At 40.0% G+C, this 26,349-nt stretch overlaps 1 protein-coding gene and 1 long non-coding RNA gene across 6 annotated transcripts in view; one reads left to right on the top strand and one right to left on the bottom strand.

Moving 5' to 3' along the window:
- COL4A3 (collagen type IV alpha 3 chain) overlaps positions 1-17,718 on the top strand; it is a 149,510-nt gene extending 131,792 nt beyond the window's left edge. For 2 of the 5 annotated variants that reach the window (XM_077957715.1, XM_028831162.2), the window contains exons 41-52: positions 107-154; positions 2,513-2,698; positions 3,517-3,647; positions 7,490-7,562; positions 8,393-8,464; positions 8,553-8,678; positions 9,516-9,614; positions 12,261-12,470; positions 13,765-13,942; positions 14,070-14,184; positions 15,646-15,818; positions 16,676-17,718. In XM_077957715.1, coding sequence (XP_077813841.1) covers positions 107-154; positions 2,513-2,698; positions 3,517-3,647; positions 7,490-7,562; positions 8,393-8,464; positions 8,553-8,678; positions 9,516-9,614; positions 12,261-12,470; positions 13,765-13,942; positions 14,070-14,184; positions 15,646-15,818; positions 16,676-16,760 — 1,496 coding nt within the window. In that variant the 3' untranslated portion in view covers positions 16,761-17,718. Of the gene's footprint in view, positions 1-106; positions 155-1,324; positions 1,365-2,512; positions 2,699-3,516; positions 3,648-7,489; positions 7,563-8,392; positions 8,465-8,552; positions 8,679-9,515; positions 9,615-12,260; positions 12,471-13,764; positions 13,943-14,069; positions 14,185-15,645; positions 15,819-16,675 lie in introns of all 5 variants that reach the window. The other 3 variants (XR_013402206.1, XR_013402207.1, XM_077957716.1) reach the window with 3 other exon arrangements.
- The window catches only part of LOC144333513 (uncharacterized), a 45,764-nt gene that overhangs the window by 14,843 nt on the left and 4,572 nt on the right, over positions 1-26,349 (bottom strand). The gene's annotated exons all lie outside the window — the stretch shown is intronic.

Here is a 26,349-nt window from a genome sequence, read left to right on the forward strand (position 1 = left end):
AACTGATTATCTTTAACATGTTTTTGGTGTGTACTAAACTTCTGTCATAGACATATAATATAATGAAATTGACCAAATATTAACATGCCAAGATTATCTCTTTCAGGTTTATTGCGGGCCCCTCCAGGCCCAAGAGGAAACCCGGGTGCTCAAGGTAAGCAGTTCTTCTTCCCTGTCCTAATGTACACATTTTCAAGGAGAGAAAGCAGTTGAACATGCCTTAAATATAAATAAGCTTAACCTAGCAAATTAAAGATGTTCCAATGGCAATATAGAAGGATATTTATCATCTTGGTCTTCAATTTTAAATGTTTACTTATTACCATCACAACAAATGGAATGAATTAGAAACTCTGATTCAATTTTGGAATTTCCTACTAAGAAAGTCTTGAAAAGTAAAAAGGATTCTTCTGTATATGTCTTGCTGTTGTTAGCACGGTTTAAAGGTACCACCTCCTAAAAGGTGAAGGTGGAACTGATGGGTTCTCAGTGAGCATCTGTCCCTGCTGTTCTGAGGCACAGGAGTAATCCAAATCCTTTCCCACCTATATCTTCTTAGGTCTGATTCCAACTCCCAGATCCAGCTTGCGGTCCATGCTATTGTTTATTAAAGGCTACCCAGAGAGTCTCTCAACATCTCAGACATGGCAGTTTACTGAACATGTCATTCAGAGTATTTCAAGTTTTTTGTTTTGCAGGCCGCAAGTCTGGATTTCTCACATCAGTGCTTTACAAGATAAACAGCTTCTTTTAACTCTTTTCCATTTTCTAGTCAAACCTTCCAGGAGAAACATCAGATTGTCTGCACATTTCATTGACCCGTCTCAGCCACGGGTCCTGTGAATGGGAGCATTTCATTAGCAAAGAGGCCTAGCACACTGAAGGGCCCTAGTTATTGATGCTCATGCGAACCAGCAAAGAATAGCTCGATGCCAATGAGAAACTCAGTCGGGCAGGAACCACTTTTGATAAAACAGTTAAAGTGTAAAAGTAGACAAGAGCTGTTCTCTCCCATTTGTTTCTTACTGGTTTGATTGTTCTTTTGGTTGAGCTCAGTCTTCCCACATCTCTCAGACCTCTCCTTTACCAATGAGCATGAAGGCTTTTCCTGTTCCACGGTGTAGCTTTAGAATTGTGGTCAAAAGGAGAGTTGCTCTTCATGTTCCCAGGCTAACTCACAGTTTAACCATTTGGAATGAGAACACTAGCTTTTAAGTGGAAATAAAATTTGGTATAAAACGGTCATACCTTAGGTTTAAAAGCCTTAAAACTAACCAATAGCCTAATTATGTAAGTGAATGATTATGCACCTCAATCCCTCTAGGATAACTAAATATGGAGAAGAGTTCATTGAGACTTGGAAGGTATGAATCCTTTTAATTAGTTTATTCTCCAAAATCCTAAAATGAAATCATATTGCAGAGCATGTAATCATTTTAATGAACATGAAATATATAATCCAAGCCATCTTGGTGCTTCAGGTCACTGCCATGCAAATACAGTATTACAAAGCTTGGAGTGAACTGAAGTCATCTAAGCACTTTCTTTTAAAAGCATAAATTACAGGTATTAAAAAGCTAAAGGGTGTGAATAGACATAGGGCTAGATAGTCAATATTCATCAATTGTATTTTCATTGTAAGTCTTTACTATATAATAACTCCCCAAGCCCTCCCCTGAGCTATTAGCCTCCCCTTCCTTCTCCCTCTCCTTCTGCACATCTATCTCCTGTTTTCATGCCATTTACTGCTTCTAGAATAACATAGAGATGGGAGAGGAGAGGGAGACATTATTTTCAATTCATACAATATTTTTCATTCATGAATGTCAAAGCACAATTTCTTGAAGGTTTTCTAAGATGAAAAATATTAGTATTGACTTGTGACCTTTTCGGGGGGTCTTTGGTAAATCCAAACCTCCTGCCACTACTATTCCTATTATGGGGGATGTGTGGGGAAGTTAGCAAAAGGACAGAATAAAGACTGCAATTTTGTTGCTTCTTTGTCTGGGTTTCGCTGGATAATACTTCAAATGCACACATCAGTGCTATGCCATTTAGCTTCTTATGCTCTAACGGATTATCAGTGACTCAACAATGTCAACATGACTAAGTTCATCAGCTGAGAGTAACTGTGGCTTACGTTTATATAACACTTTAGAGCTTATGCCATGCTTTTATGTTTGTATGTTATCTCACTTGATCTGAAATAATTAGCTAGAACAGGTATTACCTCCATTTTTAAAATAAGAAAATCAAAATTTGTAATAGTAAGTAAATCTGAAGTGAATTTGCCAAGATCGGAGAGCTAGTTGGAGACACACTGAGTCTCAACTCAGTTTTTGTAGCTCTATATTGCATTTACCAGCAATATATTATAAAATATATATTTTAGAAATATATATTCTGAATCTGAACACTTTTAAGCAAAGTACTTACATTATTAAAGATAGCCAAGAACTCTAACCCAACCATATGGCCATTAAAGAAACTTACTAGGCCTTCTTCTTTGCAGGAGCTAAAGGAGACAGGGGATCCCCAGGTTTTCCTGGCCTCCCTGGCAGAAAAGGGGCCATGGGAGATGCTGGGCCTCGAGGGCCCACAGGCATAGAAGGACTCCCAGGGCCACCAGGTCTGCCCGGTGCAATTATCCCTGGCCGGAAAGGAAATCATGGTCCACCAGGCTTAAGAGGAAGCCCAGGTAGAGGGTTTACTTTTAAATAGCATAAAAGAACAAAAATCATGTTTGACCTCAAAAGTTTTCAACCTCCTCCTCATGTTACCTTGTTGCTTCTTCTTTCCCTGTGGTCATCTCCATTCCCCGTCTACCCATGGTTCCCACACCCAGCAACTGTCAAGACAAGGTAGCCTGTTTGAGGGATGCGTAGTCAGTAAATCAATGAGCCTGGCTCATGCCTATAATCCCAGGACTTTGGTAGGCCAAGGCGGGTGGATCACTTGAGGTCAGGAGTTCAAGACCAGCCTGGCCAACATGGTGAAACCCTGTCTCTACTAAAAAATACAAAAATTAGCCAGTCTTGGTTGGTGGTGCGTGCCTGTAATCCCAGCTACTCAGGAGGCTGTGGTGGGAGAACCGCTTAAACCTGGGAGGCAGAGGCTGCAGTGAGCTGAGATTGCACCACTGCACTCCAGCCTGGGCAACAGAACTAAACTGTCTCAAAAAATAATAATAATTAATTAGCCTAAAAGACAGTGATGCATTCATTCAACTCTATTTGTTGAATCCCTAGAGCTGGGCTAGGCTCTAGGGAAGCAGGCACAGACCCTGCTGTAACAGACCCTAACTGGGGAGAAGCAGATCCTGCTGGTGGGTGCCAGGTGCTTCACTGGCATCATCTCATCCTGTCTTTACCACAATCCCATCACATGCCCCAGGGGAAAGAATGTTTGTGGTAATGCTAAGTAAAGGGTTTATACTTCATTAGAAACAATCACTAATTAGGTAGAACCTTCGAAGCTCCCTGGCTGGCAATACTGACAGACTTTTCATGAATTCAGGTGAGCCTGGTCCCCCTGGACCTCCAGGGAGTCACGTAACAGGCATAAAAGGAGACAAAGGGTCTATGGGCCACCCTGGGCCAAAAGGTCCACCTGGAACTGTAGGAGACATGGGACCACCAGGTCATCTGGTGAGTATGAATAATTATTTTGACTCATTATCAATTCAATATCCACTTATTATAATTATTCTTATATTGTACATTATACCATATATTGTCAATATTGTTAACTGTATTAGTCCATTCTCATGCTGCTAACAAAGACATACCCAAGACTGGGTAATTTTTAAAGAAAAGAGGTTTAATTGACTCACAATTCTGCATGGCTGGGGAGATCTCCAGAAACTTACAATTATGGCGGAAGGCACCTCTTCACACCACAACAGGAGACAGAATGAGTGCCAAGTGAAGGGGGTAGCCCCTTATAAAACCATCAGATCTAATGAGAACTCACTCACTATCATGAGAATGGCATGGGGGAACCACCCCCATGATTCAATTACCTCCCACTGGATCCTTCCCAGGACATGTGGGGATTATAGGAACTACAATTCAAGATGAGATTTGGGTGGGGACACAGCCAAACCATATCATTAACACTGACTTATTGTTAATGTTAATGTTAATGTAAAATTTATAATTTTTGATGCATCTGTGCAGTATGCCTAAGGGAACACAGTCCAAAAGTTTATGAAAATCAAAAAATCTTCAGAGTTGGAATGATTTGGCCTCTAAGAGGCCTCCAAAACTTTGGTCTGTATGGGACTCACCTCTACAGCATTCCAGACCCTTGCTTATTTAGACCCTGAACAAGTCCAGTGACGGAATCTTCAAAAAGCAGCTGGAGTTCAGAATCGTTCTAAATGACACTGTCACTTTTTCCTCTACTTATACGCTTCTGAAGTTTTCTGCTTTCCCCTGTAAATGCCTATTTATTTTCTGCCCCCCAAATGCCTGCTAATGTTTCTAGCTAACTGCCATTTCTTTCCAATTATTTTATTCCTGGATAAATACTTGGTTCTTTCAAATTCAGTTTAACCATTTATCAGCTTTGCCTCTATACTGAATACACCCTAGTTTCTCATTATTGCCCTAAAAAATATAGCCTCTGGAGTGAATGCCCTCCAGAAGTTAGAAGTCAATACCCCAGGGAGTAGCAAAAGGACAGACGAGTCTACTGTCTGGAACGTCGTCATTTTAGGAATCAGACCTAAAATTCCACTTGGGCCACTAGGCTGACCTGCTTGTCTCCACATTGCGCTCGTAATCAACTAAAGGCCATGGGCCTTTTCCTCATGAACTGCTACTAGGTTTTCTCCATTATTTCTTGCCTAGCTTGTTGTTATTGATGCTTATTTGGGACTTAAGTGTAGAACTTTTACATTTATCAATCTTAGACATTGTCTTATTCATTTAGGCCTGTGCGCCCAGCCTGCGATCTCTCAATTCATATTCTCTCTCTCAACACCACAGCCATCATCCCTAGCTTTCTCTTAGCAGCATATTAGACGAGCTGATCCCTCTGTCTACATCAAATCCTTGGAGACAGATGTTGAATAGATGAATGTGACTCAGGGATCATACCTGAGTGTCTACTCTGTACCAATGGACAGAAAAACAAAAAGCTACAGTCCTTTGCCCTAGAGCAGCCCACAATAAAGTGAGGGTGATAGGCACAGAGACAGGCCATTTTCCCACCGTGTGGTAGGAAGAATGCAGGAGCCTATGGGGACACAGAGGAAGGGTATTTAATCCAGACTGTAGAGGGAAGACGCTCAGGAAAGATCCCTCCCCGAGGAGACTGATGCCTGGTCTGAGTCTTGACAGATGCATAGGAGTTATCCAAGAAAATAAGAAAAGCAGGGGTATGGGTGGGGTGGAGGAAGGGAGCTTTCTGAGCAAAATGACAATGGGTGTGTGTGAGTGACAAACACACAACTCTATTACTGGAGCTGAGGTGGGTGGGAATGAGGACACCTTGAGAGGAGTCTGGAGGGCTAAGCAGGAGTCAGGTAATGGAGGTCTGGTTTTCTAGACTAAGAAGAGGGAGGACATCACTTGCTGATCCAAGAAACACTTACAAAGCAGCTCTTTGTGCCCAGTGTTCTCTCTCTACAAGCTGGAATTAATCCCTTAATGAACTGCCTTTCGATGTGGCCATTCACCAAGCTTTAAATCTATCCTTATTCCTCTATGCAGCAGCCATTTTGGCCACAAAAACATGGTAGAGAGAGCTACCATGGCACATGGCACAGCTCTCTCTACCATGTAAATTGTCAATGTACAGAACATCTACAGTATAACTCATTTTGTCCTCTACTAACCTCATCAGTGATGCATAATGAGGTACTTTGCCATAGCTCATTGTTAGGAATCACTCTTAAGCTCTCTTGGTATTTGATTTCCAGAATCTACTTTTAAATGTTTTTTTTCTTTTTTTTTTTTTTTTGAAAAATGACATATTTGCCCATCTTCAGTCTGTAGGTGTCTCTCGTGTTCTCCATGATTCTTTGAAAGTTGCCAATTTGATCCACAGTTACATCTAAAGACCTTCCAAGGACACTGGGAGTATAAAGCTTGGTTTGGAAACATGATCTTACTTAACTCCTCTGGTGATTTCATGGTCATTCATAGGCTTCTATACTTACAATTGAAAGACAATTATTGATGGATGTCTCAACTGGCTTGGGGCCTTTAACAGCTCCCTCCTGCTGCCAGGGATAACCCTGGCAACATGCTCTTTTTCATAGTTACCTTAGCCTCAAGAGGAACAGGCAGAAATGAGAAGCCAGCAAGTCCTTGACCAGATGGTTCTGTTTTCTCTCTCTTCTTTTTTAAACAACACTTTATCCAAGCAATCAGATGGTTCCTTCTTTGGTCTTCTTGCTCCAAAGATAGCTGGTTCAAGGCCAGTTTTATTCTTGGCACTTTTCACGACCTTCAAAGCCCATTATTCTCAGGTAATAGCATTATCTCAATCCATATGGACAGTATGAAAGTAGATTTAGCATACATTTTGACAAACAGCTCTTTTCAGAAGCCCTGCTCCCTCCTCCCTCTTTCTATGGCTTTGCTTGAGCATCTCCTGGCTATAAGACCAGTTCATGTGAGCCTCATAAGAAGACAGCACCTTCTTCCCGCTTAGATTATTGCATCCTCGTCAAATATGCCTGTCAAATACTCTCTCTTGACAACCCCTGTACACTCCCATCCCTGGACATTACTTTTCCTATCATCATGGTCAAGAGTAATTTATGGCTCTGAGAATGACGCTTGGGTGCTGTAACTCAACAATGGTTTTGTTGTCTTTGCAACAATTATAAATACAGATTATTATAATTTTCATTCTGGGCCAGGCATGGTAGCTCACTACTATAATCCCAGCACTTTGGGAAGCTGAGGTGGGCAGATCATTTGAGGTCAGGAGTTTGAGACCAGCTTGGCCAACATGGCGAAACCCTGTTTCTACTCAAAATACAAAAATTAGCCAGGTGTAGTGGTGCATGCCTGTAATCCCAGCTACTCAGGAGGCTGAGGCATGAGAATTACTTGAATGTGGGAGGCAGAGGTTGCAGCAAGCCAAGATCATGCCACTGCACTCCAGTCTGGATGACAAAACGAGACTCTGTCTCAAAAAAATAAAAAAAATAAAAAATCATGCTGGCAGTACTGGGCTACTCCATTTAGGTCACAGAATATCCAGTTGAATCCAATACTAAAACAACATACGCCAATATTAGAAGGTATGTTTGCTCTTGGGCTTAAGGGAAGCTTTTATTTTACTTTTAAAATGATAGTCCTAAGGAAAGGTTCTAAGTGGCCAAAGGAGTTATAGCCTTGATTGAAAAAATGATGTCTGCTAACTTCAGCCTATTCTCATCCAACATAATATTATACCCTATTTGCATTTTTTAAAAACTAGTAATTTTAAAAGATTTGTTTTGGTTCTACTCCCTTTTTTTGAAATATAGGGAGCACCAGGTACTCCAGGTCTTCCAGGACTCAGAGGTGATCCTGGATTCCAGGGGTTTCCAGGCGTGAAAGGTACTGTTTTTGTGCATTGCTCTTTATATGCAAATACAATAACCTCAATTTATATTTTAGGGCACACAAGTGTTTGTTGAAGTACAGACAGCTAGGGTTAGTACAAATAGGACCTCGATATGACTGAAGTAGGAAGGCTCCACTATACTATTTCAAGATTCTTTAAAATAGAGTATTTCTCCAAATGAATGGCTCTCAGTAACCTTCTTTTATTTGTGTAAAAGACTGTGCTTGCAAGAGAAATCTTACCACTTTATTAGTTCATGCTGGCAGTACCGGGCTATTCCATTTAGGACACAGAATATCCAGTTGAATCCAATACTAAAACAACAATATTGCACAAAGCAAATATTCTCTATGCGCTCAAGAGAACTCCTGATGTAACTAACTCTAGGCTATGAGTAAAGCTAGAGTAATAAGCTGAGAAAGTTGATAACTATGACAACCAAGCAATATAATTCACCAGATGGTAAAACAGGTTTTAATGTGACTTTGTATCTTACCTTAAATATCAAATTGGTTTCTGAACTCAAAAATTGGACTCTTAAGGACCCTTCCCCTTCAATGTTAAAATACAAGTTCTTAATGCCTGCTTCTGGAATATATTTCTTTACAGACTCATTAAGCATGAACTACTGGGTCCCAGTGACATGCCAAAACCTATGTGAACAAAAATGAAATTGTAGCCCTTGTGACAGAACCCACAGGACAGAGCCTCCAGGCACACTTCTAGTATTTGTCCTTAGAGTCAATCATCAACCTGAAGAACTAGGAGACCCATTGATCTAAGTGGAATCACATTGTGTTTTTGTTTGTTGGTTTGTTTTTAGGAGAAAAGGGTAATCCTGGATTTCTAGGATCCATTGGACCTCCAGGACCAATTGGGCCAATAGGACCACCTGGTAAATAAATTTCCTTACCATTGATCTCAATGAAGAAAGGTAACGCATCCGTGAAGCCATCATCTTCTTCTTATGTTTATGTCAACAGGTATACGTGGAGACCCTGGCACACTTAAGATTATCTCCCTTCCAGGAAGCCCAGGGCCACCTGGCACACCTGGAGAACCAGGGATGCAGGGAGAACCTGGGCCACCAGGGCCACCTGGAAACCTAGGTGTGAGACTGGCAGCATTGACTTGGATCAGTAGGAAGTGGTTGAACCAAAATACCTGTAAACTGCTTTGGAAACAGCTGATACAACTTCACAGAAAATGTTGAACATGATAGTGGTTTTCACAGTCTTAGGATTGAGCTCATTTTACCCTTGACCAGCAAATAAAAGACCTTGGAATCTATTGAAAGCTGTTGTACATAGTATAACTTGAACAAATACACTTTAGGGCAGCATGTTTTTGTTTTTTATTTTTTATTAAGGTAAAGGTATGTCTATCTCCTCTGACAACTGTCAGTCTTGGGGATCTATTTCTAAATGATTGTCTGAATATACCTGAGTTCTGTGAATTTATACTTTTCTAACACTTTCTACAGCAAAGTATTAGAAAAAAATGATTTAGGAATCTTTTCAAAATACTGGTGTTTGGAAATTGAACTAACCCCTCTACATAAGCAGAGCGTATTGTAATAGGCTTCTGAATGGAATGATTACGCCTTAAGTGTGTCTGAATCACCTGGGAGATAAAGATAGTACTTATTAGTTTGATCAATTCAGGGACATAGTGAATTCTGGAAGAACATAAATCAAAATTGCAGCACAATTTTAAACTGCTGCATTAAGTATCCTCATAGTTCATTTTCGAGAGCCTTGTTTTCTGGGAAGTGGGGCTAACAAGTTAGGTGACTAATCATCCTAGCTTGCCCAGGACCAAGGACCTTCCCAGGATGCAGGACTTTCATTCCTGAAACTGAGAAAGTCCTGGGTTAACGGGATGGTTGGTCACCTTATCTTTCATCCTATACGATAAAATGCAATGTAATGTTGGTTTTTGCCTAGGACCCTGTGGGCCAAGAGGTAAGCCAGGCAAGGATGGAAAACCAGGAACTCCTGGACCAGCTGGAGAAAAAGGCAACAAAGGTTCTAAAGGAGAGCCAGGTAAGCACCCAGCTTGTTTCCTCACTGAAGAAGTGTTATTTAGACATAAAGAGGTCTTGTTTGAGTGGGTGACTATATGAGTTATCTAGGCCTTTGAGTTTATGTTATTCAGATCAGACCAAAGGCCAAGGATCAAATGTTAATTTGGAAGATGAGAATCAAGAATTATTGGAACACACTATTTTTCCAACCTCTTAGCTGGTCAGATGGGCTCCAAACTGATGCACAGTTTAGCCTGAGGACAAATAGAACTAATTTAAGTCCTAAGGGTGTTCTTCTTTCAAAAAGGCCAATACCTGTTTTTAATAACTTATAGAAGTAATTAGTTAATAATTATTATCTATAGGAGTGGTACATAAGTACGTAGCTAGAAAAATATTACCTTGGTATGCGTAGAAGAGCAACTTAGTATCCTTTTTTAAGAAAGCCATCTTTTAAAAATGCCATTCTTCATGGTGGCGGGTGCCTGTAATCCCAGCTACTTGGGAGGCTGAGGCAGGAGAATCGCTTGAACCTGGGAGGTGGAGGTTGCAGTGAGCTGAGATCACACCACTGCAGTCCAACCTGGGTGACAGAGTGAGTGAGACGCTGTCTCAAAAAAAAAAAAGCCATTCTTGAATAGAATTCAACAATTCATGTGTGTCATGAAAAGGGGCCTCTTATATATAGTGTTTGATTCTGAACATATGCTGTATGTGTCAGTTTGACACCTGGATCAACGTCTACCTTCTGCAAACGTTTCAAAGCACTCTTCTGGAAACTACCTTGATGTCCAAATCTTCTATTTTTAGGATTGCTGACTTTGTTAAAGCAAGAAAAATTCTAAATGTGATTTCTGAATTTACTGACATATATGATGCTCAGATCTACTATATTAAAATGGTAAAGACTGTAGACTTAAATTTTTAAAAATTCAAATATGATGTTAATATTATAATACTAATTGCATAACTACATATGATTTGGTATTGCCATGGGTGCACAGTGGAGTACTATTAATCATTCAACTTTCCTTAATGTGTGGTTTTTGAAGTGACAAAACACTCTTATTAATAATTCTATTAATTTAAAAATTTTAATGACCAAGGCTTCAATGCCCTAAGAATGGGGCAACAGCAAGAGCAAGGGCACTGCAATACAAATTTTGTTGAGAATTAATTAGCAAGTAGACAGTTCAATGCTATGGAGGCCTCACAAGAATGACAAAGGGATCTAAGAGTCAAACTGCACTGGCATAAACTGACAGCCCTGGCCCCCTTCTTGGAGATACGGAAATGCCTTGGATATCATACATCTGTATAAAAGCTCACTTCCAGTTCCTGCCCTGCTCAGCTAATCACTTTCCAATTCCTGTGTAGAGATCAGGAGGCATCTTTTGTTTGGGGTCAATTATACCCCCTCTGAATGAGGGCAGGGGTTAGGAAAACAGAAAAATGTGTCTCCCCAATGTATTAAAACCATGGCAACTTGGATTTTTCAAGTAAGACATCAGACTGGAGAATTTGGATGTGGCCTATTTTTAATTTCAAAAAACCACTCAAGGTCCCTGGAGGAGACAAGAGGGGGCAGAATTCAGAGAAAATTGAAAAAATATATAATATTGGGGCTTTTACAAATTTCTGTGGGAAGTCCTGACTTCTGAGTCAGGACTAAACTGTGACAATGCCTGACTCCCAGGGGCATGGATGTTTGTGGACAACAAAACTAATTCCTGTGATGATGTAGGCCCAAAGTCTAACCGTCTCTGTTTTCTCTGTGCTTCCTTAGGACCCTAAAGAACCATGGCCCAAGTCTGGTTGGGGAGGGAGTCAGGGTATAGTGGCTGCACAAATGGATGGGGGTGAGGAGGTGGAAACCAATGCCAATACCATAAATAATAGCTGTTCAATGAAAGAAAGGAGAAGGAAGTTCAAGAGGAATGGAAGAGAGGACAGCTCACGGGTCCTTATCTAGAACATGACAAGTGTGGATTAGCCTTGTCCAACTCCGTACTCCAAAGTATAGAAAGTCTTTCTCCACAGGGAGAAAAATGTACAGAAACCATTTACTTTGTTTTTAACTCATATAAATAAAATAAATTAACCCTTATTACAGTGTAAAAAAAAAAAAAAAGCCTTCTCTTCTTACTTTCCTAACAAATTGATCAAAACTTTCTTGAAGTTTGAACCTTTAAAAAGAGCTTTCAGTGTTTTCTGCAATTGTTTATTGTAGACAATGTTGCAATAATTTGTGAATTTATCAAAACCATAAGTAATTTATTATGATCTACTTGAATAGACTTTAAGTTGTAGATATTGGATTTTTCCCCCATCACATTGTAGGAGGATTCATTCATGTATTCATAAAAAACATACATAAGACCTACCAGATGCAGGCAGGCCACTGTGCCAGGCCTCACAGAGGAATTCAAAGATAAAGACCTGATCTCAAAAAACTCATCAGATTTTCACACAAAGATTGATAAGAAGAGGCACTGTGTGATAAACTGTTTAACATTTAATAATACTGTTTGGCCATTTTTATAAGCCACTCTTCTCCAGGATTTCTTTCAATATATGGGACTCAACATATATTTAAATTAGTACTTTGAAAAAATGAGTTTAAGATTTTGTGTGTGTTGCAACATTTAGAATGTGTTTTTTGAAGGACCACCTGGATCAGATGGATTGCCAGGTTTGAAAGGAAAACGTGGAGACAGTGGATCACCTGCAACCTGGACAACAAGAGGCTTTGTCTTCACCCGACACAGTCAAACCACAGCAATCCCTTCATGTCCAGAGGGGACCGCGCCACTCTACAGTGGGTTTTCTTTTCTCTTTGTACAAGGGAATGAACGAGCCCACGGACAAGACCTCGGTAATGTCCCAGTCCCATCTGCCAGTTGTGTTGTTCCACATGCAGATTGTAAATCTTTATAGCCTAGGATGCTTCCCTCTGAAGTTAAGTGTAAACAACCTTGAGTATCTTCTGGCACTTTTTAAGAGAGCAAATAAAACAACACTGACCTAATTTTCATTCTGGAATGTAAAATGCTGGAAGGAGCCTAGCTCAGGAATGCCAGCCTAGCTCCTCCCATTCAGTGCAAACAATTTGCCCCTAAAACTCCCTAAACCACCTGTCTGCATTTATCTTTTTGGTGTTTTTTCTTTTTCTTTCTTTTTTTTTTTTTTTTAGACAGGGTCTCACTTTCATCACCCAGGCTGGAGTGCAGTGGTGCAACACGGCTCACTGCAGCCTCAACATCCCAGGCACAAGCAATTCTCCCACCTCAGACTCCTGAATGGCTGGGACTACAGGCATATGCCACTATATCCAGCTAATTTTTTTGATTTTCAGTAGAGACGAGGTCTGGCTATGTTTTCAAGGTTTGTCTTAAACTCTTGAGCTCAAGTAATCCTCCCTCCTCAGCCTCCCAAAGTGCTGGGATTACAGGTGTGAGCCACCATGCCCAGCCCACCCGTTTGCTTTTTAATCTCACAAATAATAGCTTTTCTAAACCTTTATCTGGTTATTAGCTATTACGTACATATGAATAAGTGGGAATACTTTGAAGCAAAAGCACTATCCCAGCTGACCTATGCTAGCCCCCATGTTCTAGATCGATTAGAAAGAGCCACAGGGGGCCGGGTGCGGTGGCTCAAGCCTGTAATCCCAGCACTTTGGGAGGCCGAGACCGGCAGATCACGAGGTCAGGGGTTCGAGACCATCCTGGTTCAGTAGAAACCCTGTCTCTACTAAAAAATTACAAAAAATCTAGCCGGGTGAGGTGGCAGGCGCCTGTAGTCCCAGCTACTCAGGAGGCTGAGGCAGGAGAATGGCGTAAACCCGGGAGGCGGAGCTTGCAGTGAGCTGAGATCCGGCCACTGCACTCCAGCCTGGGCGACAGAGAGAGACTCTGTCTCAAAAAAAGAAAAAAAAAAAAGAAAGAGCCACAGGAAGTATTAAAGGTGGGAGAAAGAAGATTTGTTTGCCTATTGGATCTTTCATTTCTATCAGTATGAAAACTTCTCAATACTACACTTAGCAGATAACTCTTGTGTTGTCTTTGTCCAGCTTTTGCTACAGGTTACGTTTTAATTAGCTTCTCTCTAGCGATGCCGAAAATAACTTTAACTTACTGAAAGTGATACTCAGTCTGATGTTTCATTAGGAACTCTGGGCAGCTGCCTGCAGCGATTTACCACAATGCCATTCTTATTCTGCAATGTCAATGATGTATGTAATTTCGCATCTCGAAATGATTATTCATACTGGCTGTCAACACCAGCTCTGATGCCAATGAACATGGCTCCCATTACTGGCAGGGCCCTTGAGCCTTATATAAGCAGGTAAAAATCCAATCCCCTAGTTTTACAATGGGACCAAGTGAATCACTTCCCTTGTAATGGAATGTAAGGCAGCACATCACAGTGCAGAAAGTGGCAATGCTGCCATAGTCTTTGTTTCATGTTACAGATGCACTGTTTGTGAAGCTCCTGCGATCGCCATAGCCGTTCACAGCCAAACCACTGACATTCCTCCATGTCCTCACGGCTGGATTTCTCTCTGGAAAGGATTTTCGTTCATCATGGTGAGGAGAAAAGGAACAGGAGTTTTATAGTAAAGACTACCCATAGAATGTTACATTATGCTGGGTAAAATGTGGTTCCCAGGGTCAATGCTGCCTGATGTCAGTGGGTGCAACATGCCATAGACATTTCCTTGAAAATCTATAAATACACTTTTTTTTTCTTTACTTCTGGTAAATAATGGAGTATTAAAAAAAAGACTTCTCAGAAGGAGATTACCTACAAATTCTCTTATGAAATTTAGGTGAATAGTAGCTGCCATTGATTGATAATGGAATCCCTCTTTTTTTATTATTTTTATCTTTTGCGACAGAGTCTCACTCTGTCACCCAGGCTGGAGTGCAGTGGAGTGATTTTGGCTCACTGCAACCTCTGCCTCCCAGGTTCAAGTGATTCTCCTGCCTCGGCCTGCTGAGTAGCTGAGATTACAGGTGTGTGCCACCACGCCCAGCTAATTTTTGTATTTTGGGTTGTTTGTTTTGTTTTTTTAGTAGAAACAGGGTTTCACCATATTGCCCAGGCTGGTCTCAAACTCCTGACCTCCAGTGATCTCCCCAACTCAGCCTCCCAAAGTGCTGGGATTACAGGCATGAGTCACTGCACCCAGCCTGGAATGCCTATTTTTTATAAGATAACTGCTTTATATACATTCTCTGTAATTTTTATGAAAACTCTGATAGGTAATTTCTATCATCTACAGTTTTACAAACAAGAATGAAGTACTTTCCCAAGGTCTTACAACTATTTAGTGGAAAAGCTAGGATCTGTGCCCAGGTCTGTCTGCTCCAAAATCTGTGCCCCTTTCACATTCATACAGAGATAAAAGCAAAGAAAGACAGTCTTTTAAAGAAAAAACTGTCAGATGTAAATGCTAGTGAAGAAATCTATGGAATGGCCATGTGTGACTGTGATGACTGTCATAGCTGCACACAAGTGGTTCTTTCTTTTTTCTTTTTCTTTTTTTCTTGAGACAGAATCTCCCTCTGTCGCCCAGGCTGGAGTGCAGTGGCGCAATCTTGGCTCACTGCAATCTCCACCTCCTGGCTCAATGCAATCTCTGCCTCCAGGGTTCAAGCAATTCTCTTGCCTCAGCCTCCTGAGTAGCTTGGACTACAGGCACACGCCACCATGCCAGCTAATTTTTGTATTTTTAGTACAGACATAGTTTCACTATGTTAGCCAGGCTGGCCTCAAACTCCTGACCTCAAGTGATCTGCCTGCCTAGGCCTCCCAAAGAGCGAGCTGGGATTCCAGGCGTGAGAGCTGGGATTCCAGGCATGAGTCACTGCGCCTGGCCACATAGGTGGTTATTTCTAATCTGTAGCATCACTGATGATCATTCCTTCCCCTTCTTTACTCACAGTTGCCCATTCATTCAAAAAAAAAAAAGAAAAAAAGTAGAGAATTGAACATTTGAACCCCAGTGGACAGAGTGTTTACTCAGATTTTTTAAATTGTGGTAGTTCACAAGTGCAGGTTCTGAGGGCACCGGGCAAGCACTGGCCTCCCCCGGCTCCTGCCTGGAAGAATTCCGAGCCAGCCCTTTTCTAGAATGTCATGGAAGAGGAACGTGCAACTACTATTCAAATTCCTACAGTTTCTGGCTGGCTTCATTAAACCCAGAAAGAATGTTCAGGTAACTATTCACCATCAAGCTGAATCTGATGACTCAATTGCACAACTGTTGAAAGTTGCCTGTGTTCTCGGGTCAAGGAGTGGCCATGATTTTGTACTACTGTGCCAATAAAGACAAATCAGTGTTTTGTCATTACTAAACACATTTAACATTTCTATATAAATTTAGAGTAAATTATATACAATCACACTAAATGATCTCTCATCTGAATTTACTGTATTGAAAGACTTGCGAATAATGTGGATTATTTAAAGGGTGGGAGTAGTTTTTATTACATAAAAGATGATCTGTAAGTTTTCATCAAGGCTTATGTTTCTTTAATGCTGCTGAAATATGACTAAAATTATAAAATGCCACCATATATGCCTTTTCAGAAATATACTTCTTCCATAAAGATAAATAGTCCTATAATAAATTTCTTTCTTTCTTTTTTTTTTCTTTTTTTTTGAGACAGTCTTGCTCTGTTGCCCAGGCTGGAGTGCAGTGGCACAATCTGACGATCTGGGCTCACTGGAACCTCCACTTCCCAGGTTTAAGTGATTCTCCTGCCTCAGCCTCCTGAGTAGCTGGGATTATAGAAGGCGTATGCCATGACACCTGTCTAATTTTTGTGTTTTTAGTAGAGATGGGGTTTCACCATGTTAGCCAGGCTGGTCTCAAACTCCTGACCTCAAGTGAACCTCCCACCTCAGCCTCCCAAAGTGCTAGGATTACAGGCATGAGCCACCACGCCCGGCCCTGTAATAAATTTCAAAATAGTGACAATATTCATTAATAAAACTCAAACTCAGCAAAAATTCCCTTTTATGCATAAATCAATGAGGGTTTTTTTTTTTTTTGGTTTGTTTTTATTTCAGAAAGCCTATTCCATCAACTGTGAAAGCTGGAGAATTAGAAAAAATAATAAGTCGCTGTCAGGTGTGCATGAAGAAAAGACACTAAAGCTAAAAAAGACAGCAGAACTGCTATTTTTCATCCTAAAGAACAAAGTAATGACAGAGCATGCTTTTATTTAGGTATTTTTCTTTAACCAAACAATATTGCTCCATGGTGACTCAGTACAAAGTTTCAATTTGTTTCCCCACAGAACAAAGCAGTTCTTTCAAGTCAGTTCTGTGATCTGGGTCTCCAATCTGTGCTGTTTCAAAGTTCCCTGTGGCAAAGCAACAACTATTCACAAAATAACACCAAAAGTCTATTCCACTTACATCCAAGGCACTGTCACTATGGTGATCGTATGAAGTTTGAATGCTACAAGTTATGAAATTTTTGGCCCACTGGATTCCCACATTTGTCCTCCTCCTGTCTTTAAGACTCAGGGAGGCTAAATCAGTGTTTGATTGCCCCACCACCCCTTCATGAAACTTCAGACCCTGGGTAGGGGAAGAGAAGGGGGCATGTGGTATCCTGGAGCATTGTGTATAGAACTGGACTTTCAGACCTGCTGAGGACCGTAAGGCCTGATGGAACACAGAACTGAACTGAGGTTCATGGATTTTCTAGGAATGTTTCAAACATGCCCACTGCTAAGGGCAAAAGGGGGATTCCCTGATGGAACCATAATACTGTTGGAAATACTGTATGGTTTTGTTTTGTTTTGTTGGTTTTTAAAGATTTTTTTGTTTATTAAATTCGTTTCACTGTAGCTCTAAAATCTGCTTGTATTCAAAGCATATACAATTTTCCCCCTTAGTGAATTAGTTTTAAAAGGATATTGTTATATACATACTATGAAATATGTATAACTTTAACTTCTCTTTTACCAGCATACCCACACAAATAACAAGAATACTACTTATGAAATGTGTACTTTATCCTCATCCCATAAATGTTGGTGCATATCTTATGTAAAGGAGCAGTTCAATAATCCACGAATGAACTTAAGGCATTTGTTGGTTTATCAGACTCAGAATCTATTTTTTCATTGCTCTGAATATGTCATCACTCTAGGTTTTACAGATTTATTCCTTTGTTACTTCTCTAATTCTTCCTTTGTTTAAAAAAAAAAAAGCAAGACTTTTTATGTCATATACTCTTACAAACCATATTGAAAGAGTCCATTGTTTAAAAATCTTAATGTATCAAACTGTATAATTTGGCTGCTGTATGTCTTAAACCCCACTTTTCAAGGTGTTGATACATTCCCAAGGTTACTTAATTCAACTTAACAATCATGTTATTCAGCACCAAGCATGTCCCAGACACTACTAACCTACAGAGATGCTAAGAGAAAAAAGAGACTTGCTTCTGATCTAATATCCCAGAAAAAGTAACTCATTGCTCTGTTAAGAATCTCACATATACAAGTAGCTTCCCTCCCCTCTTGTTTTTTCTTCCTTTTCACTGCTGTTATATTTCATTATGATAATTCAGCAGGCCCAAGTAAAGGTTAAAAATAAGGTCTATGCCTAGGGAAACCCAGGGCTTCTAGTTTCTCCTAGAAAAGCCAAGAGAAGATAAGGTCTGAATAATAGCAGAAAAAACAAGATCTACAAAACATTAAACTAGTGTTATACTTGATGATAACACTATTTGATGAGTCTTAGAGTCCAGACACCAAGAGACAAAGCTTTGAAGATGCTTCCTGATCTACCTAGGTGGAGTTGGTGGTGCTGATACTTAAATTCAGGCTACTGCTTCAATCTCAATTGCTTTGTAAGTGAAAAACGTGACCTAGAGGACAGCATAGACTATGGCCGTGGCTCACATGGTTTACATCCTTCACTGCTCATGTGTTTGCTGTCAAGCCATTTTTACATCTCAACTAAGATATGCAGCATTTCAGTTATTTAGATTCACTTAACAAATAAATTTTTCTGCTTTAAAAATGTCCCATTATCCCAAGTGTACTATAGCGGCATATGGAGCTAGCTAATCTCTACAAACCTACCGTAGGCCAGTAGTTCTCAAAGTGCGGTCCCTGGAAGAGCAGCATCAGCATCATCTGGGAACTTGTCACAGATGCAGATTCTAGGGACCACTCCAGACCTACAGAATCCGAAACTCTTGGGGGAGGGCCCAAAATATCTATGTTTTACCAAGCCCACCACATGATTCTGATGTACTCTAAATACTGAGAAAACCTGTTCTAGACAAATACCCAAGCAACAACTCTACAGGCAGTTACCCAGTACGGCTGGCTACAGCTGCTCCATCCATGTCTCTATTTAAAGTTCAAACTCACAGGTGACTCTAAGGTCATCTACTTTTACTCATAAGTAAAAGCTCTAGACTGGTGCTAATGTCAAACCACTGGCCTCCACTCAGGCCTCCATCTTTTCATGCCCTCTTATCAGTATTTAACTTCTGAGGAAGACAAGTGATGCTAAGACCTGAAATTTCAATGAAGCCATATGAACAGCTGTTCAGTCGTACTTCTAAGACTTTACTTAGAAGTACTTCAGGACTAAGTTATAGCTGATATGCATTATTTTCCAGATAGCTTATGAGTAGCTTACACAAGTATGAAGATTTAATATTACAGATAAAATGTAAACTGTTTCTTTAAAATTGGGGCTTCAACTTTGGAATTTCACAGTGTGCTAAAATAACAGATTTCTCAGAAGTCTTTCAGCAAGATAAATATTATTAAGTAACTTATTTATGAAAGTATTAAAATAATGCTTACATTTGAATTTGATGGCTAACTTACAAAGATTTTCTATGTATCAAATGTAACTTACTGCTACTAAACTTAATATTTACTCTATAACCAAATGAAATATATTTAAAATATATTGAATATTTTATATTGTTATATCCTGACAAGATTATAATATTTTAATGTACTAATATTTCTGTAATTATATCTAAAATATTATTTTATTGTATTGCCTAAGAATAAACATTTTTTAAATTGAAACTGGTCCTTTTTTTTTAAAATGGAAATAATTTTTTTTTGGATTGTAAGAATAACAGATGTTCACTGTAAAAAGAATAGACAATACAGAAGTTATGAAGAAGAATACAAAAATGGCCATGATCTATCAGGAGAAACCCACCCCCGATATTCAACGTGGGTCCTTTTCTATTTTCCCTAAGTGTCAGCTGGTCTGAGAAATAAAGCGAAAGAGTACAAAAGAGAGAAATTTTAAAGCTGGGTATCCGGAGGAGACATCACAAGTTGGCAGGTTCCATGATGCCCCCTGAGCCATAAAACCAGCAAGTTTTTATTAGCAATTTTCAAAAGTCAGGGAGTGTACGAATAGGGTGTGGGTCACAGAGATCACATGTTTCAAGGGCAACAAAAGATCACAAGGCAGGAGATCAGGGCGAGATCACAAGGTCAGGGTGAAACTAGAATTACTAATGAACTTCCATGTCCCGCTGTGCACCCATTGTCATTGATAAACAAGGTTTAAGAGCAGAGAATCGGTCTGACTAGAATTTATTAGGCGGGAATTTCCTCGTCCTAATAAGCCTGGGAGTGCTATGGGAGACCGGGGCTTATTTCATCCCTTATCTACAACCATAAAAGATAGACATTTCCAAAGTGGCCATTTCAGAGGCCTCCCCTTAGGAACACATTCTCTTTCTCAGGGATGTTCCTTGCTGAGAAAAAGAATTCAGCAATATTTCTCCTATTTGCTTTTGAAAGAAGAGAAATATGGCTCTGTTCCGCCTGGCCCACAGGCAGCCAGACTTTAAGGTTATCTCCCTTGTTCCCTGAACATTGCTGTTACCCTGTTCTTTTTTAAAGGTGCCCAGATTTCATATTGTTTAAACAATTTGTACAGTTAAAGCAATCATCACAAGGTCCTGAGGCGACATTCATCCTCAGCTTACGAACATGATGGGATTAAGAGATTAAAGCAAAGTCAGGCACAGGAAATCATAAGAGTATTGATTGGCGAAGTGATAAGTGTCCATGAAATCTTCACAATTTAGATTTCAGATTCTGCAGTAAAGACAGGTGTAAGAAATTATGAAAGTATTAATTTGGGGAACTAATAAATGTCCATGAAATCTTCACAACTTAAGCAACTTATGTTCTCCTGCCATGGCTTCAGTCAGTCCCTCCGTTTGGGGTCCCTGACTTCCCGCAACAATGATCTAATCCTCACTCCCTTCCAAGATAAGTGATAAATCTATTTTTAAACAGAAATAAGATAAAAGCATGCTATTTTGTCAACAGGTTTTTTTTTTTTTTTTTTTTTTTGTTTTTTTTTTTTTGAGACAGAGTCTCGCTTTGTCCCCAAGGCTGGAGTTCAGTGGCATGATCTCAGCTCACTGCAAGCTCCACCTCCCGGGTTCACATCACTCTCCTGCTTCAGCCTCCAAGTAGCTGGGACTATAGGCGCCCGCCACCATGCCTGGCTAACTTTTAAAATTTTTAATAGAGATAGGGTTTCACCATGTTGGCCAGGCTGGTCTCGAACTCATGACCTCAAGTGATCCACCCGCCTAGGCCTCCCAAAGTACCAGGATTACAGCCATGAGCCACATGTCCAGCCTATATTTTGCATATTAAAAACCTTTTTTTTTTTTTTACCAGCTCTCTACATTTGAAATTTTATGAATTGTTTTCCTTGAATGAGGAGTATTTGTATTATAAATGGGAAACATGTATCAAAATATATGACCCATGATTTCTGTAATCTGTATGCTTTTCTTATTGATTTGTAAAGACTCCTTAAATACCTCAATAGAAAAATAAGCAAAGATGTGATTAGACCCTTCACAGGAAAACAGGCAATCATCAAAATACTTCTTTAATTTAAAAAAAAAACACTAATTAAAAGTGACAAACATTCTGCCTCACTGCAATGAGATAGGCAAAGATGTAAAACATGGCTTCAGCCAGTCCCTCCATTCAGGGTTGCTGACTTCCCGATCTCCTGACCTCGTGATCCACCTGTCTCGGCCTCCCAAAGTGCTGATTACAGGCCTGAGTCACTGTGCCCGGCCTTTTTTGCCACCAGGTTTTTAAAAACTTAGTACATAGTGGGCACATTTTCACACCAGCAGACAAGAACTAATCATCACTTGCACCACAGTTCATTGTATGGGTTTATAACCTAAGACAATCAATCCCCAATTGACAGACATTTAATTTAGGTATATTATAGACATATTGTACCTATGTCACCACAAGTTTGTCCAATTATTTCTTCAAGATAAATCACTAGAAGGAACACTGTAGAGTCAAAGGTCTCACACAATCTTAGGCTTTTGAAATATATACAAAAATGCTCTCCAGAAAGGCTGCTAGAATTTTCAGCTGCATCAACCATGTAATGAAAACACTCATTTCCCTATTAATTTACCAATATTGAATATTGCTGTTCTTTTACATCTTTGCCTATCTCATTGCAGTGAGGCAGAATATTTGTCACTTTTAATTAGTGGTTTGTTTTTTTTTAATTAAAGAAGTATTGTGATGATTGCCTATTTTCCTGTGAAGGGCCTAATCACATCTTTGCTCATTTTTCTATTGAGGTATTTAAGGAGTCTTTACAAGTCAAAGAAAAGCATACAGATTACAGAAATCATGGGTCACATATTTTGATACTTGTTTCCCATTTAAAGTACAAATACTCCTTATTCAAGGAAAACAATTCATAAAATTTCAAATGTAGAGAGCTGGTGAAAAAAAAAAAGGCTTTTAATATGCAAAATATAGGCTGGGCATGGTGGCTCATGGCTGTAATCCCAGCACTTTGGGAGGCCTAGGCGGGTGGATCACTTGAGGTCATGAGTTCGAGACCAGCCTGGCCAACATGGTGAAACCCCATCTCTATTAAAAATACAAACATTAGCTGGGCGTGGTGGCAGATACTGTAATCCCAGCTACTTGGGAGGCTGAGGCAGAGGAATCGCTTGAACCTGGGAGGCAAATGTTGCAGTGAGCCGAGGTCATGCCACTGCACTCCAGCCTGGACAACAGAGAGAGACTCTGTCTTAAAATACATATACATGCAAAATATGAAATATCATAGAGAACTTTCATGCTGCATTACATGGCAATAATGATATAATCAAGGGAAGAAATGGAATGAATAGTGATCCTGGGTAATAATTCTAAGAAGACCAAGAAAATTGTTGCTCACATAAATACTTCAGAAACACTGTCACCTATTGTCATAGGTGGGCCAAAAAAATCTAATTTGAAAACACTTTGAGTAAAAAAGTACTAATCCATTTCGATGAACTTACTTTTACTTCGAGTAAGTCAAAAAGGAATGTTGTGTTTGAGCACATTCTCCATTTATAAGCTCGTTTGGAAAGAAAAATTTTGATTGTGCCCTAATGGATTCTTAGCAATCTATTGGCAGGAGACTGACGAAAAAGTGATTGCCTCCTTCAATTGGTGCCATTGGCATCTAACTCATCTCACCCTAATCCCAGCTCTACCTATTAGAAATTAACAGATAAGCAAACACAGAGGAAAATGTAAATTGGTTTTTAATAACCAGGCTAAACTTAAATATTTAGATAAATATGATCCTTCCTAGGATTTTGCAGGCTCCATGTTTTTTCTAAAAATGCTGACTGTGGCCGGGCGCGGTGGCTCAAGCCTGTAATCCCAGCACTCTGGGAGGCCGAGACGGGCGGATCACGAGGTCAGGAGATCGAGACCATCCTGGCTAACATGGTGAAACCCCGTCTCTACTAAAAAATACAAAAAAAAAAAAAAAAAAAAAAAAAACTAGCCGGGCGCAGTGGCGGGCGCCTGTAGTCCCAGCTACTCGGGAGGCTGAGGCAGGAGAATGGCGTGAACCTGGGAGGCGGAGCTTGCAGTGAGCTGAGATCCGGCCACTGCACTCCAGCCTGGGCGGCAGAGCGAGACTCCATCTCAAAAAAAATAAATAAATAAAAAATGTTGACTGCTCAAAACCTTTTTAGAATGATTGCTTTGGAATTGTAGTATCTTCAATTCCAATTTTTGAGCCAAACAAGGAGCTAGGTCTCATTATTTTATATCTGAGACCTACAACATGCTTAATACGTTTGGCTCCACAGCATACACTTAGATGAGTGAGACATAGACCTTGGTCTCAAGCATAGAGTTTACAATCTGGTAGGGGAAAATAAGACAAATACATGGATAACTTTAATACTAGACAGAACATGATTAAATGCTCTAAGGGACAACAAATACTGGTTCAAAAGTTGGAGGCCTCAGGAAAGAATTCATAAAAAGAGGAGATATTTTCAGTGGTCCTTTAAAGGCAGTTAGGATTTCAAGAAGCAGAAGATGGTCAGAAGCACGGTGGCATTCCATGTGACAGAAACAGCACAAATGAAGCTAAGTAGTTAGGAAGAGATGAGGCAATCTCAGGGAACAATTAATGGTCAAGAATATATGATATATATTTATATACATACACAGTGGTAAATAAAGTAGCATGGCAGGAGGTTAAGACCATGTTGGGCAGGGTTTAGAATACCAGGTTGAACTTGTACTTCATTGATTGCTACTAGAGATTCAGTGAAGATTTTGAGCAAAAGAGTGGAATTACCATATAAACAATAACCTGGAAGATCCAATATTTAATATATGGTACTTGCTAGGCTATTTTATAGTTTCAAATGTTTTTTAAAAATTACTGGATTGCTGTGATGAACTTTTGAATTGGAAGATAGCTATAAATCATCAATTTCCTTTGAAACTGGGGCTTCATATTTGAGATGCCACAATTTGTAAACATAGGTCCTATGTAGACCCAATGTCTAACAAGAATTGGAGAAAGAAAAATATTGGGGATGAGGAGGCCAGTTAAAAGGATAGCAGCCCAGATGACGGGTGATCATCTAAGAGTAGGAACAGAACAGATAAAGCAGAAAGTTAGCATTGAAGAGGGAGAATCTAAAGGATGAAGGATACTAGGGAAAATAAACCATTTTACCAAAAAGACATATGTTCATCACAGCACTATTCACAATGGCAAAGACAGGGAATCAACCAAGACGCCCATTCACAGTGGATTAAAGAAATTGTGGTACATACACACCATGGAATACTACACAGCCATAAAAAAGGAAGAAATGATGTCCTTTGCAGCAACATGGATGCAGGTGGACCATTATCCTAAGTGAATTAACACAGATGCAGGAAACCAAACACCACATGTTCTCACTTAGAAGTGGGAGCTAAGCATTGGGTATACATGGACATAAAGATGGCAACAATAGACATTAGGAACTACTAGACGTGGGCGAGAGGGATGGGGGCAAGGGCTGAGAAATTACCTAGTGGGTATTATGCTCACTATCTGAGTGACAAGAACATTCATACCCTAAACCCTATACCTCATGGGTATACACAATATACCCATGTAACAAACCTGCACATTTACCCCTTGAATCTAAAATAAAAGTTGAATTTAAAAAAAAAAAAAAAAAAAAAAGGATGGTGTGGCTGGGTGCAGTGGCTCATGCCTGTGATCCCAGCATTTTGGGAGGCCGATGCAGGTGGATCACCTGAGGTCAGGAGTCTGAGACCAGCCTGGCCAACACGGTGAAACCCCGTCTCTACTAAAACTACACACACACACACAAAATTAGCTGGGTGTGGTGGTGGGCGTCTGTAATCCCAGCTACTCAGGAGGCTGAGGCTGGAGAATTGCTTGAAACCACAGGCAGAGGTTGCAGTGAGCCGAGATCCCTCTGTTGCACTCCAGCCTGGGCAACAAAAGTGAAACTGTCTCAAAAAAAAAAAAAAAAAAAAAAGGCATATGTGGAAAGAAAGATCTATGAGAAGGGATTTATTGTGAAAACTGGCTCATGCAATTCTGGAGGCTGAAAAATCCCACAATATGCTATCCACAAGCTGGAGAACCAGGAAAACTGGTAGCATGGCTGAGTTCAAGTTTGAAGACCTGAGAATGTGGGCACTACTCGTGCAAGTCCTGGAGTTCAAAGACTGGAGAATCTGTAGACCTCATGTTCAAGGGCAAGAGAAGTGTCCCAGCTCCAGAAGAGAGAGGGCAAATTTGTCTTGCCTCTGCCTTTTTGTTCTATATGGGCCCTCAACTGATTAACTAGTGCCTACCCACATTGGTAAGAGCAGATCTTCCTTACTGAATCCCCTCATTAAAATGTCAATGTCTTCCAGCAACACTCTCACAGACATACCCAGAAATAAAGCTTTACCAGCTATCTGAGTATCCTTTAATACAGTCAAGTTGACACCTAAAATTAACCATCACATGGGACTTGGGTGACAGTGAAAGATAACTTCAGTACTTTGAACCCTGATGACTGGAAAAATAACCTGGCCATTAACTGAAAAAAAAAGGAATTCAGAAGATGGTATCTGGAGTGAGAAGAGTGGAAAAAATTTGAGTTAGAAACCCTGCTGGGATCAAAGCTCCAATGGCACATTTATGTAGAATTGGCTAGAAGCAGTACAACAGGGAAAGACTAGATGGATGAGATAACTTATATACCACCCTTTCCCACAAAACATTTGAGGCAACCATGGTTGCAAAAATAGTCAATGATGGATTAAAACATAAGACAGGAATGTCCACATTAATGGTGAAAAAAGGGAATATATATTATATATACATAAATATGCTAAATATAT

Source organism: Macaca mulatta, chromosome 12 (assembly GCF_049350105.2).
Source record: "Macaca mulatta isolate MMU2019108-1 chromosome 12, T2T-MMU8v2.0, whole genome shotgun sequence".
NCBI lineage: Eukaryota > Metazoa > Chordata > Mammalia > Primates > Cercopithecidae > Macaca > Macaca mulatta.